Source organism: Peromyscus leucopus, chromosome 1, assembly GCF_004664715.2.
Source record: "Peromyscus leucopus breed LL Stock chromosome 1, UCI_PerLeu_2.1, whole genome shotgun sequence".
Lineage (NCBI taxonomy): Eukaryota > Metazoa > Chordata > Mammalia > Rodentia > Cricetidae > Peromyscus > Peromyscus leucopus.
This window is the reverse complement of record NC_051063.1, coordinates 52524271-52539680: the sequence shown is the minus strand read 5'-3', so window position 1 is coordinate 52539680 and position 15410 is coordinate 52524271. Positions and strand designations below refer to the sequence as shown.

The 15410-nt window shown below is 43.1% G+C and overlaps 1 protein-coding gene across 11 annotated transcripts in view; it reads right to left on the bottom strand.

Moving 5' to 3' along the window:
• The window catches only part of Btrc (beta-transducin repeat containing E3 ubiquitin protein ligase), a 183530-nt gene that overhangs the window by 19744 nt on the left and 148376 nt on the right, over positions 1 to 15410 (bottom strand). For all 11 annotated transcript variants that reach the window (XM_037207325.1, XM_037207328.1, XM_037207333.1 and 8 more), the window contains 2 exons: positions 7354 to 7585; positions 3739 to 3925 (listed from right to left, as the gene is read on the bottom strand). In XM_037207325.1, coding sequence (XP_037063220.1) covers positions 3739 to 3925; positions 7354 to 7585 — 419 coding nt within the window. The remainder of the gene's footprint in view (positions 1 to 3738; positions 3926 to 7353; positions 7586 to 15410) is intronic.

The window sequence follows — 15410 nt, the reverse complement described above, 5'->3', positions numbered from 1 at the left end:
ATGTTGATAAACATAGGTCCAGAATTCATCTACTGGTTTATTAGGCTTCTGTACATTTACTTATTTTATCACTTGATAATAATGGTAATACTTCTGGTTAAATAATCGTAACTATGACTTTTCTCCCTTGGTTCTGGGGCTTGACCCCAAAGCTGTGTGCACTTTGCTAGGTAAGTAGTTTACCACTCTACCACTGTGCTACCTTGGAGCCAGCATCGGCCCCAGAGTCAAGTTGTGCCAAGGTCATAAGAAGCCTAGTGTGCTAGGGAACAGCAATGCTTCTGTAGTTAGTTATCACACGGGGTGGGGTGTGCTAGCTCAGTCACTGGGGCTATTCCCGAGCACTGTGGCAGTCCTCCAAAAGAGGCGATTCAGTTCAGGGAACAAACAAAGGGACTGAAGGAATGTCAGCAGCGGGTCGGAAGGAGAGGTGAGAAGAAATGCATGGCACACCATGCCGGCAGCGGGAGGCAGGAAGCCGGCTTTCACAGGTGTGCGCCTATGCACACACACAGATGCATGGCTTGACTTTCCCTGATTCTAGCAAGCAGCCTTTGCTAGCATCTCCTTCCTTATGACAGCACAGCTCTGAATACTCACATCCCAAGCTAGATTGCTATCCAAAAAAAAGGGGAGAAAAAAAAAGGTAAATGGCAATCACGTCCTGCTGGGTAAAAAATTTAATTCTTTCTCCTGAAGTTAAGAGCCCACCAAACACGGTGTGGAAGCTAGTAAAGGCCACTACGGGTGTGCCAACTGCTGCTCTCACTGGCACAGTGCCTTGCAAAGTGGAGGCAGGCAGAAATGCCTCTGTGTGTAATCCTGGCCCAGAGAAATCGTGTTTTCTCTGGGCCAGTCATCCACTTGTGCCTCTACAGTGCCATTACAATATAATTAATTGTTCCGTGTCTTCAGGAGAGCTTCTCCCTGCCCTCACCCTATTATATACTTTGAAAATGAGTTGAGAAAATCTCCCATCAGGAAGGCAGCTGGGTCTGCTGTCTTTCTTAATGCAGAAAAGAAACTGCAATGGAGAAGTGAAAAGAATGGGTTTTAAAGGAGGACTGTGAACTCTGATATACCAACACGAAGAGTAAGTAAGCTACTTTGAGAAATAATTCTGGATTAATGGCATCCTGCTCTGAACAGTTTGGTTATGTAAACACTTTGCATGCAGATGAGATTTTTAACTATTGTTTTCCAATGCCCACCATTCCTGAGATTCTTGTCTTCCTTCAGTCTCTGCCATCCTAGGAGTTCTCCAGGATTTTCTTCCCATTCAATGTATTTTCTCTGTAGCCCCAGGAAATCAGATTCAAATGAATCTCTAATCTCATTTTCTATCCCACTGTCTTTACCATGCCTTACAAATGTATATTAATTTCTCCAATCAACGATGCTACAAAGGAATGGCTAGATATTGTGAACAGGCTTCTCAGTCTCTATCTGTTTTAAGTCAAATCTTTTACGGTGTATGTTCTTTGACAACAGGGACCACTTCTATGCAAAATGTCTGGTACCTATGAGAATGTGAGTGCATGATAAATGTGAAATATTAAATTTAGAATGTTATCATAAAATGTGATCTCCTGATTAAGAAAATGGACTTTTCCCAAGTTGTCCTTTATCATACTTTTAAGAGTTACCATTACTGAATAGAGAGCATTATCTAGTGTTATTTAAGAGAGAAAACTGCAAAGTTCATGTCCTAGGGGCAAAGTGTCAAATCTATCTAGGTATGAAATATAACAACAGAGTGGAAGGGAGATCTTGGTGCCTCAGTCACTCTAGGGAGACCATATTTACATACTTGTACACTTTTGTGTACAAGGAAGAAATTGGAGGCACTTTCAAAGACACCCACATGGGGAAAGGAACATCACAGAAAGGCTTACACAGAGGCTTGGTAAGGATAACTTCAAAACCGATAATGAGCTGGGCCCAGTGTCGTACGCCTTTAATCCTAACACCGAGGAGGCAGAGGCAAGAGGGTCTTCGTGAGTTTGAGGCCAGCCTGGCCTACAGAGTGAGTTCCAGGACAGTCAGGGTTACATAGAAAGATCCTATCTTTAAAAATGGAAAGAAAGGAAGGAAGGAAATGAGAAATTGTTCATAAATTATTTCTTCTGAAGAAGGGAGAATTTAGCACATTCCTGTAATCCTAGCACTCACTGAGGCTGGAGGCTTGAGAGCAGCCTGGCTATGAAGCAAGGCCCTGTCTCAACACCACAACCACCCAAACATAAAGGCAATAAACAAAAGAGGGAGAACAACTGTCACCCAAAGACACTAAGCAGGCATTCACAGAGCACACAAGTATTTGCATTACTACTTCACGGGACTATAACAAGTCATATCAAATTCTATCGACGTGACAGAGACAAGGGAATCTGGCCAGAAAGCTGGGTAACTTGCAAAGCGTGTGGGGGATTTCTGAGGTTGAAGAAAGGTAAACAGTGGCACTAACCACACAAAGACACCTCAGCTCTATCTTCGAGGACCTTTTAAAAGGCTAAAAAGTGGATTGGGATTTAACTCAGGGGTAGAATACTTGCCTAACAGACACACACACACACACATTAGCCTCCTTCCTTCTGCTTGGAAAGGCAGGTGTATACTATCATATCCAGCTTTCTTTTAGTAATCTTAATTATTTGAGGTTGTAGAACTACAGACAAAAAAAAAAAAAAAAAAAAAAAAAAAAAAACCAGACCCTCCCATCCCCCACAAAAAAGTTAATTTTGAAGGCAATCATTGGGCACACACACACACCCATTATCATTTTTAATCAAATATACTTAATAACGCCGGGCGGTGGTGGTGCACACCTTTAATCCCAGCACTTGGGAGGCAGAGGCAGGTGGATCTTTGTGAGTTCAAGGCCAGCCTGGGCTACCAAGTGAGTTCCAGGAAAGGCACAAAGCTACACAGAGAAACCCTGTCTGGGGGGGGGGGTTAAAATATATATATATATATATATATATATATACACACACACACACATACACTTAATAACTTACTTAATTAAGTATTCATACCTGACTTTCTTATAGTGACATTCTAGGGACACACTCTGAGGCAAACTCTAAGAAGAAAATCTCTCCACAAGTTTTAATGAGGTAGTGCCACTGTGTTTAGAGAACAATACCACTGGGAAGTCACTCAGGCTGCTGACTACTTAAGGCCTGGGGGAGTCAGAATTAAACACGCAAATCTAAAGAGACATACAGGTCTTAAGAAGAAACAGTGATTTATACTAAATACCATTTTCCATCCTTTTTGGTAGCTAATAGTTTTATTTTACTTGGGCATAAAAATTCATTTTTGATTGTAGCAGCGATAAGACACTAGAAGGTGGGGACTAAATGCAGGAAGTCCACCAAAGGAGAGCAATTCCATTCTCCCCAGCAGGAGTAGACACTTCTGCCTCATTCAAAGCTACCCAGCTGCCTTAAAAACTGCCCTTTGGCCTTTTAGTTTCTGTCCAGAGAGCAGAATGCTCTAATCAGGGGGTGGTCAGTTTTCTTTTGCAAAGCAGTGTTAACAAGATACGTCATTTAATGATTGAATGGTCAGAGAAAAACTGTTGAGCAGATGCATAATTCTCTTCTATTTTTAGCTACAAACCAGCACAATAACTATAAAGGATGTGAGGTGGCCTCACTGACTCCCAACACTCCGCAGTGCTCAGCGGCCGGCCGAGGGGGAGCGCTGTGTAGAGGAAGGGTAAAGGCTCACCACCCTCTGCGCTCGGCCAGGCCTCTCCACAGAGAGTCTGTCCTGACCATTCTCTCGATGAGCTTCTTCCACAGCATGCCGTCCGACGTCACCCGGTACCACTCCTTGCACACAAGCTCAGCAGCACACAGTGATTTGGCGTCCAAGTATGACAGAATGTTCTCAGCAATATGGTCCAGACCCCGTGCTTTGGTGAGGGGAGGAAGGAAGCACAGAAAAAGAACAGAGGGGGTGCTGAGCAATTTTTCACAGAAAGCCCTTTAAAAGAACAGCACATGCTGTGTGATGAAGGCACGCTACTGTCCCTAGTGTGGCCCAGTTTCTTTCCCAAGCAGAGACTTGGGTAAAATGAGTGTCAATAATTTTTCCATAGGTTACAGAAATGAACAGTATTTTCCATCTTCTGTTAGATAAGGAAGTTAAAGCTAACAACCAGCAAACCCCCCAAGACATTAAAAATAAAAAGGAGTCCAGAAAACAGTTCACATCTATCTATATGGATTTCAACACTAGGGGATGTTCTACGGATGGCATCTCAAACTCTGTGATTCAGACCCCCCGAAATCTTGATATTAGGTCCATTTCTCATTCTGCTTCTATTACTGCTGCGGTTCCAAAGCTATCCAATGAAAGAAATACCTTAAATGTGCTGGGGAGAGGCAGCACACCAGATTGTGGGGGGCAGGGAATGCGGGAGTGCAGACAGGAGGGAGTAGACACAGCCACAGGAGCATCCTGAGAGGACGCACGGGGACACGACAGTGCAAAGATGAGCTCCACTGCGTGTGTTCACACACACACACACACACACACACACACACACACACACACACACAACTATTTTACTGCTAAAAAACCTAAGTGACAGTTGATCAAAAATGAAAAAAAAAAAAACAATCTTGCCAATAGATAAGTCGGGTAGCATTTCAGAGTCATGGCACGGTGATCTGGGGTGATGGGAATGAACATGCTCTCCAAAGAAAGCTCTCTACCATCCAAATATGTATCCAAGTCTCAGCGGAAAAGAGCCTGTCAAACAGGATGACTACCCTAACAACATTTCTTGTCATTGCTGTACCAAGTTCACAGCTCAGACAAAAACATTCAAAATTATTAATCTTTGAGGTTTTCTGAAGGCTCAAAAGAGATGGGAAGGAGTCATACATACATCCTGTCTTCTGCAGGCATGAACTGAGAAGGGCCAACAACATGCATGCGGTTTCCCCTGAATCATATGGAGACACACTTGGATGCCATTAGCAACAATCCAAATATGCTTATTAAACATTATTCTAATTATAAAAACTGTATGGATATCTGTCACATTTTCCAGCAGACTTGGGGAAGAAAGCTTTAAATGGATCTTGTTTGGCTGGCATCACATGTTCATATTTAAGCATAAGCAGATGGAGGCATCCATCACCTAATTCTTATTAAAGGAATATGACTATAAGCCAATTAAAGATATAATAAATAGTTTTTCATACAAAATACAATGATGGTATGTTTCCCGAATCTTTATATTCAAACTTTCTACAACATCAGAAGTTTCCAAAAGGCATTCTTACATTTTTAATGGCTGCCATCAAATTGCTCCTGATCTTTTACAATGTACCAGTAATAAGTCGCTGGAAGTAATTTCACCTAACACTCCAAACAAAACCATTACATTAATGGATTATAGGCAATTTTTGAAGTAGTTTGGTTTACTAAATGCAGCCAGATGGTGTAGGTTTAGAAATTTAAATGGCTGCTAAGCACTGGACGTGATTTAATACCGGATAGCCTGGTCAGCAGATACACACCAGGGACCAGTATTAGGCATAATACATTGGTCCAATCAACTCTGGTTCAATTCTTAGTGTCTAAGTTTAAGACAGTAGCATGTCTCAATGATTGGGAAGGATGCAGCAATAGGTACATTCAGTTTGTTTGTACAAGGAAAACTGTTGGCCTATGGCTAGAAAAAAATCCAGATGTTACAAGGGGGCAAACATTTATTCTATTTAGCAAAGGATACAGATACAATTTGTTTTAAAGTAGTTACTTGTAATATACAAATAAGCATTTCTTTAATTTTAAAAGGTAATTTATTTTAAGTTTAGAAAAACAAAGTTTTAAAAAACAGCTGGCAAGGATTAAGCAAGGTAGTAGTTTGTAGTTCTGAGAAGGCTACCAGATAGTAGATTATTCTTAGAAGAGAGCTTGCCAGCATGCGCCCAAAGCCTTCTAAAAATGAAGCTGGTGGTAGGGATGCACAGCTAGAGTCCCAGGAGGAAGAGGAGGAGGAATGGTCAAAGTTCAAGGCCAGTCTAAGTTAAGTCAAAATAGAAAAACACCCCCAAACAAGACCTGACGGTGTAGTTAACAGCAAGTGTACAACTATTTCCCTAATAAATGTGTAGCCCATATAAGAACTTCATATTTCTCATGCTTTGCAGTGTTCTAGATTACCATTCAAGAAGTGGGTAGAGCACTCTGGGGATGTTACTTAGTGATAGAGTACTTATCTAGTTTGCACACGAATAGAGGTTTATGTCCCATCAACACTCCTCCCCAACCCCATTGGGGATACAGGTCAGCAGCAATGTTTGTCCTCTATGAACAAGATCCCGGTTTGATCTACAGAAGAACTCTGGCATCCTCTCAAGTATCTCGTGTGTGTGTGTGTGTGTGTGTGTGTGTGTGTGTGTGTGTGTGTGTGTGTGTATGACATATCAAATAATTGATATAACATTCTTCCAAAAATACTAAAATATTTAAAGAATTAATTCTTATAATTCAAGTATTCTGTTCTGGGTTGTTGTAAAAGCTGATGCAGGAGGATTGCGAGTTTTTAGCCTAGCCTGAGCTAGGTAGAGATAGTATGTCTCAAGCAAACAAACCAACAAACAAACATTTTTGTTGCTAAAATTCCCATAATTTCCCTAGTACATGAAAGAAATGGAAAATAAAACACATTATAAAAGTCCTATCTCAAATTAGGGAACACTTAAGGGAAAAAACAAAGCAAAACCAGATTTGAAACTGCATATAGGTTAAACAAACAAACAAAAAAAAGGCTTAACAGAAGGACATAAGACAAGGAGACAATTTAATTTTTGTACTTGGGTTTGTCTTTTTCTTTTTTGGAGACAGGGTTTATCTTTGCAACAGCCCTGGCTGTCCTGAAACTCACTTTGTAAACCAGGCTGGCCTCGAACTCACAGAGATCTGCCAGTCTCTGCCTTCTGAGTGCTGGGATTGAAGGGGTGCTACCACACCTGGTGGTTGTTCTTGTATTAGACAAAGAAGGTTTAATCAGTGACTTGGCATGTAACTATCAAACCAAATAAATTTTAAAAAGAGAAATGTAGCCAGGAGTGTTATGTTACACTTGTAATCCAAGAACTTTCAATGTCAAGGTAGAAGGACTGCTGTGAGTTTGAGGCACAGCTTGTCTACACAGTGAATTTGAGGCTAACTTGGGGTTATAGAGTGAAACCCTCTCTCTGTCCTCTCCTCTCTCCCCGCACCCCTTTCTCTCTCTCAAAGGGAGGTGGGTAGGGCTGAAGATCCAGTTCCATTACTGCTGTAGCAAATTAACGCAGACTTGGCAAGGAAGCGTCCACATACCTGGCAGAGCGGTTATGAAGTCCCTCTGCAGCATGGGCTTTAGATAGGAGTTGATGTGCCCGTGCTGGTAATGACACATCTGGGATATAAGGTGCTCTACAAACTCCACTTGATCAGACTCTGACCACTGCTCAAAGTACTTGACACACAGTTCCTTTTCCTTCTCATAGCTCGCTGAGAGTTTCCGCTGCTTGGGCACAATCATACTGGAAGTGCCATTGGCAAGTTTTGTCTATAGGAAGGGAGGGATTAAAAGAAACATGTAACCGCAAGCATTGAAAATGGGGGCAATAGTCTAATTTTCTGGTCTGGTATGCTAACTTGTATCTTTACAAGTGAGTTATTCTTGTTAGATGTACAGTACTTGGGTATTTGTGAACCATAATTATGTGGATAGTCTTACAAATACCAGAGTAAAGCGGTAAATCAGGAATACTGCAGGAGGACCAAGTATCCATTTCTAAAGGTTCACAGACATTCTTAATTTATGGTGATACACAGCTGGAAACTGAAAGCCAGAAGTATATAATTATTACTAGCAAGCAAAAAAGTTAATTTGCTCTTTCTTGTATGTAGCCGTTACCGGACATTTAGATAATTACTTCTTCACACTTACTTTTTAATAGTCAAATAAGAAGTCTTCCATGCAAAGAAAGACCAATGAATATTTACAGTTCTCACAGTATCTTTGCAGATAAAGCCTAATAACTCATAGGCTCAAGTTAACATTTTCTTTCCAAAATTCCCATCTTCATGGTTACCAAAAACGTGCTTTAGTTTTTAATAACTAAGTCATTTAATAAGTACGTACTGAGTATCTACAATGTATCTACCACTGTTCTAGGTGCTAGGAATACAATAATGAACAAAACCAGCAAAGAATCATGAGGAACATATATTCTAGTTTAAGAGGCACATAGCACTTATGATTGTAAGTAACCCTGCCAAGAAAAGCAGAGTAAAATAATTTCTGGATTATACAAGGGCCGGAGAAAAGACTTAGTCGGTAAAGGTACTTGCCACCATGCCTGATGACCTGAGTTAACCCTTGGAACTCATATGGTGGAAGGAATGAACCAACTACTACAAGCTGTCCTGACCTCCACACATGCTCTGTGGAATGTGTGTGCATGTGCACACATATACAATAAATACAAGTAAGAAAGAACAGGAAGGGGGAGTATGTTATCATGGCAGGCAAAATTCTAAGATGGTTCCATGAAGATTCCCATTACAGAGTATGCACACTTTGCGGATCTCTGTGAGTTTGAGACCAGCCTGTCTACATAGTGAGTTCCTGGCCAGTCAGGTCCACAGTCAGACCCGGTCTTAAAAAGAATTACACACATACCTTCCCTTAGAGCTAACACTATTGTAGGTGCTGTTATGCTTAAAATAAGGACACAATCAATTGAACTTAAAAGAGATTACTAATTGGAAAGTGGCAGTGCACACCTGTAATACCAGCACTCAGGAAATTGAGGCAGGGTTACAAGTTCAAAGCCAGTTTGCGTTACATAGTTAAGTCCCAAGCTGGCCATATAAAAATTATACATTTTTTTGCAGTAAGTAGTACCTAGTTACACGAGGTCTTCAGAGAGTTCTAAAGGAGGACATGGGTATGGAGAATGTGATCAGATGCTCAGCGCTAAGAACAGCCTCCATTGGTAAGCACTGAGGAAATCATGACTCTAGTTTTACTGTAACAGCAAGGACCGGTCTGCCACCAGGAATAAATACGGTGTGAGGATTTCCCCAGGAGCTTCTAGGTAAGAACTTGACTGGACAATACACTGATGACACCTGGTGACACCTGAACAGAGAACACACCATGCTCTAAAAGTATAAGCTAATGAAGAGGTGTGTTGGAACTTGCCAAGTTCATGATGTTACGCAGCAACTTAAAAAGTAATGTAATTGCTTAACTCCCCCTGGTTACAGACAGTTTTCTAAGAGGATGATAATTGAACTTAACTTTTAGTTACATAGGGGAAGAGTAACCTAGGTGGTGGGAATTTTGAGAGCACAGGGTCTGGGAGGCAGCATTCTGTCTGGCATGTTAAGAGCCCTAAATGAGTAGTCAACGAGATCACTGGGGAAGTAGTCTGAACCATGCCATCCAGTCCATTTAGGTGATGACAGCTGACCTCCATACATGTCCTCATCAACTCCCACCTTCTCTTACATGAATGCTGTTCTTCCCACCAAGAGAATCTCAGCTAACAGGACGTGGAGTCACAATCCAGAGTGCCAGCCCAGAGAACTTGCACTCACTCCTTAGAGCCTGCGTCACCATGCTGGAGGGAGAAATGGAGGCTGTGTGGCCACAGGGACAGGCACTCAGATGTCTGAGAGTGACACACACACAGTGATCCTGACTGCAGGGAGCATGACTGGGAGGTCAAGAATGGACAACGGGGCCAACTGAGAAGCTACTGTAATGATCCATGGGAGAGAAGTCATCGTTTAGACTACAGTGTTAGCTGCAGAAGTAGAGAGAAAGAATCAGTATATTCTGAGGGCAGAGCAGTCTCACAGACCTGGAAGTGGGCAGGAGAAAAGGAGGCGAGGCTCACACCCAAGTCTGAAGAGACAGAACAGTGGGAAAAGATTCAAAAATCAATGGGAAGAGCTACTCTCAAAGAAGTGATTTTTATACAGGATGACACAAATGAGTGCACTGGACACCTTTTGAAGTAACTTGATGGACAATGGACGTATTTGTCTGAGGTGACCCTAATGAGGCACGGAGACCAATGTTGCTATAGAATTCATCATGCTCACATATGCTGAATGTGGCATAACCCTGCCCCACACTTGGATACTCTACTTCTGCCATTCAGGCAGGGACCTGTCTTCTCTTCTCAAAACATTTTACAAATGGAACCCGGTCAGCAGCTGGTCTCAGTGGATTTTCAAGAATGGCATGAAGGCACCTGTCCGCAATGAAAGAGCTGGCACCTGTAAGCAGCAAGCCTGGTGTGCAGACCTGGGCTTTGCTGGCACAGATGCCATTGTTCCCACACGGAGTAGAAATGATTAAGAAGAACCTGCTGGGCACCGGCCATGGGGAGTTCAGGCTACTTTCCATGTGGGCTGTTTGCAACTTAGCAAAGGGAAACTCATCAAACGAGGAGTAAAATTTAGAGTGCTAACAAACAGGTGCGCTTGCAAGCTTGACCAAAAAAGCCACATCTCGTCCCAATAACCAAAGCCCACCATATCATCATTATTATCTTTGTCATAAAAGGTAGAAATGGGCTGGGGATGCAGCCCAGGGCACTGGGACACAGCGCTTTCTTAGCATGGACAAGGCCCTGGGTTCTACATACAAAACCGGTGCTGTGGCACAAGATATCAGAAGTTTATGGTCGGGGCTGGAGAGATGGCTCAGAGGTTAAGAGCACTGCTTGCTCTTCCAAAGGTCCTGAGTTCAATTCCCAGCAACCACATGGTGGATCACAACCATCTGTAATGAGACCTGGCACCCTCTTCTGGCCTGCAGGGATACATGCAGGCAGAATACTGTATACATAATAAATAAATAAATATTTTTTTTTAAAAAAAAAGAAGTTTATGGTCATCCTTACTTGCATAGCAATTTTGAGGCCAACCTGGACTACATGAGATTGTGTCTTACAAAACAAACCAACAAACCAAATAAAGCAACTCTTCCTCCACTGCCTCCCTCCCCCAAAAGGATGAACAAACTGAGTAGGGCTAGAGCTGTCTTCTGGTTATAACTCAGAGGTTCAAGTAACAGAAAGCCATGGAGTTGTTGAAATGGTTGTTTCCGCTTTGCACAGACCAGGCATAGCTATAACCACGGGGAGCCATGCATGCTGCAGCAGCCACAGGACCGAGGGAACCTGGTAACCTTCCTGTTGGAACTAAGCTTCAGTCAAGGTTTTCTTATGCTTTCAATGACCAGATCTTAAGTGGGTCATTAGAAATATGTCTTGACCAAGTGCTCAGGGGGACTCTGGCAGCTCCTACTTTGTAGTAATCATCCTTCACGTGAGTGTTTCCTTAGGAAGAAGACATGTACCTGAGACCCACTGTCACTCACTTCAAATGGTACCATCCTCGTCATAACCCCATGCTATACTGTTTTAGAGCTGCGGCCCTGGAATTAGAAGACTAACTTCCTCTTCTGTGTCTGTTCCCCTCATTTGTAAAATGGGATTAATAGAAACAACTTCACTGGAATTTTGTGAGAGGAAAAGCTGTAACAAGCTTGTTTCTGAGTTACCCTTAGGGAGGTATTTATAACCCTACCTCTACCCATGCTGAGGATCAAACCAAGTGCTCCACACAGGCTTGGGCAAGCACTCTACCACTGAGGCTACATGCTCAGCCCCACATCCAATTTCATAATAAAACACTGCTAGAGCTGGGGTTCCCCCCTACTTTTGAAAATACACCTTCCTTTCTTAGTTCAGTTTTAGTAAATATACAGTTTCTTTTTTAGTTTAGTTTCAGTAAGTTTAGTGTACATAGGAGATAACATTAAGTGCATAGAACAGTGGTCCATCACAGATGCCGACGGACCAGGAGCAGGTGAGCACATCATTGTGATCCCATGTGTCCCTTTTGTGGTTGCCCGCCATCCTCAGAGGAACCATGCTTTCACTTCACTTTTGGGACAGGGTCTTATTACGAAGCCCAGGCTAGCTTCAAAGACGTGGCAATCCTTCTGTCTCAGCCTCCAGACTGTTGGAATTAGAGTTGCCACCACACCCAGCTGAAATTTTTGGAAATAATCTGCTTATGTAACTTACCACAGCTTAAAAGGAAATTGAAAAATATGAGAAAACTCCACACAACATTTAGGAAAAAAATTGACAAATGTTTAATAGTCATAAACCTTGCTGAGAGAATATTTATTTAGAAACAGAGTCTCATTATGTAGTCCTGGCTCTCTTGAAATTTACTATGTAGACCAGGCTGTCCTCTAACTCACAGAGATCCACCTGCTTCTGCCTCCCAGGTGCTGGGATTAAAGGTTTGCACCACTATGCCCTGTGGGAATGTTTTTAATATAAGTAAATGGAGAGATAGATTACACTCATAACCTGGACTCAATATTGTTCATTCTTTTTAGATTGATCTATAGGGTGAATACAATATCAATCAAAACCTCAGCAGGCAAGTTGATATACATTCTACTAATTTGTGTAGAGATGCAAAGGGACCTAAATTAAAAGATGGGAGATTGAAGAATGCAGAGTTTTATTCTACTTCTTATTCACCACAATGTGTGTGTGTGTGTGTGTGTGTGCGCGCGCGCGCACGCGCGTGCATGTGCAGGTATGAGTGTGGAGGACATTTTCAAGAGGTGGTTCTCTCCTTCTACTGTAGGTTCTGAGGATCAAACTCAGATCCTTGGGTTTGTAAAGCAAGTGATTCTACCAACTGAACCATCTTTCTGCATCGAGACTACTGAATTTTAAAACACATGCAATAATAACCCAGATAGTGTGGCTTTGATATGAGGGGAAAATGTACATCAATCAACCAAAAGAACTTCATATGCAGCTGATTCTTTTCCCTTCCTTCCTTCACCTGATCTCTGAGATAGGTTCTCACTATGTAGCTCATACTGGCTTTGTCCTCATGATGCTTCTGCCTTGGCTTCTCAAATGCTGGGATTATAAGTGTGTACCATCACACCCAGCACTGGCCAGTCAAATGGTGCTAGGATAATCCCATGGGGATAGGATAACTTTTTTTTTTTAAAGATCAAGTGGGGTGGGGTGGGGGAAGAGAGTATGGGGAGAGATGACTGGAATTGGAGGACAAGGAGGGGCATGACGTGGAAACCTAGTGCAATGGAAACTCCCTGGGATCTACGAGGGTGACTCTAGTGAGGACTCCTAGAAATGGAGGCTATGGAGCCTGAACTGTCCACCTTCTGTAACCAGGCAAGGCTCACAGTGCTGGGTACGGGACACCAATCCAGTCACAAAACCTTCAACCTACAATCTGTCCTGCCTGCAACATGTGCTGGGGCAGTGGTGGTGCAGAACTCGTGCGAGTGGCCGACCAATGACTGGTCTAATTTGAGACCCACACCACAAGAGGAAGACCATGCACAACACTGCCTGGATGATCAGGACCCAGAGGCTGGACAGCCCAGAGACTTAGGGCAGAACCCAACACAACTGGCAAAATTAAAAAAAAAAAAAAATCAATGAAATGATGATTCCTAAAGATATTGTTATACTCATAGATCGATGACTATCCTAGTTGTTATCAGAGAGGTTGCAGATGGGAGTGGATGGAGAGACTCTCAGGCAAACATTAAGTGGAGAGAGAGAGAGAGAGGGGGGGAGAGAGAGAGAGAGAGAGAGAGAGAGAGAGAGAGAGAGAGAGAGAGAGAGAGAGAAAGCCCAGGTTGGAGATCTTCATCAGGTCTCTCCCCTTGAAGCTCGGGGAACCCCATGGAAAGGGAGTAGGGGGAGAATTGTGGAAGCCAGAGGGGCTGAGGATACCAGGAAAGCATGGCTTTCCCTGTACTCTCTCCCTCTACCACCCGCCCCCCACCTGAGTCAACTAAGCAGGCTCATGACTGAAGTGGCAGTCTTGGAGCCTGAATAAGTCTGTGCTAGATCCTCTGAATATGTTATGGTTGTTGTCTTGGTGTTTTGGGGAGACTCCTGACAGTGGGAGTGGGGATGTCTCTGACTCTTTCTTTTGTTGTTGGGACCCTTTTCCTCCTACTGGGTTGCTTCACACAGCCTTGATGTGAGAGTTTGTCCCTGGTCTTATTTCATCTTGTTGTGTGGTGGTATGTGTAATCTAAGAAATAAAGCCTGCCTGAAGATCAGAGGACAGAGTCAGCCAAAGAGTTAAACACAGAGGTCAGGCAGTGGTGGCACACACCTTTAATCCTAGCACTCGGGAGGCAGAGATCCGTCTGTGCTACATGAGATTGAGCCAGTCTAGGACAGAAACAGAGCCAGGCAGCCGTGGCACACACCTTTAACCCCAGTATCTGGGAAACACATACGCCATTAATCTCAGCACCAGGAAGGTTAAGATAGGAAGTAAAATGGCTGGGCGGAGAAAGGTATATAAGGTGTGAGGAGACAGGAACTAGAGAGTTTTTCTGACGAGGACTCAGAGGCATTCAGTCAGAGGATTTGTGGAACTGGCAAGGTGACAAGTAGCTGTGGCTTGTTCCTTTGTCTCTCTGATCTTTCAGCATTTACCCCAATATCTGGCTCCGGGTTTTTATTATAAGACCACTTAGGGTTCATACAACATTGTTGTGCCGTGTTCTGTTGATGTCGCTGGGAGGCCTGCTTTTTTCTGGGAGAGATGGGAGGGGAGGTGTACCTGGAGGGAGGGTGTCTTAATTAGAGTTTCTATTGATGCAACGAAACACCATGACCAAAAGGCAAGTTGGGGAGGAAAGGGTTTATTTGTCTTATACTTCAGCATTGCTGTTCATCACTGAAGGAAGTCAGGATGGAAACTCAAACAGGGCAGGATCCAGGAGGCAGGAGCTGATGCAGAGGCCATGGAGGATACTGCTCACTGGCTTGCTTTCCCCTGGCTTACTCAGCTTTCTTTCTTATAGAACCCAAGACCACCAGCCTAGGGATGGCACCACCCACCATGGGCTGGACCCTCCCCCACTGATCACTGAATGAGAACATGCCTTACAGCTGGATCTCATGGAGGCATTTCCTCAGCTGAGGCTCCTTTTCCTCTGATGACTCTAGCTTGTGTCAAGTTGGCACATAAAACTAGCCAGTACATAGGGGAAGCTACAGTTGGATGTACTGTTATGAGAGAATAAAAAATTAAAATGAGGAAAAGATTTACATATTATGTGTGTGTGTGTGTGTCTCTCTGTGTGTGTGTTCTAGAGTGTGTGTATGTGCACCAAGTGCTGCAGGTATTTACAGAGATCAGAGATGGTAGTAGACCCCTGGAAATAATGTTATAGATGGTTGTGAGACTCCTAATGTGGGTTCTAGGAACTAAACTCAGGTCCTCTGTAAGAGCAGCAAGTGCTCTTAACTGCAAGTCATCTCTCCATCCCCAAG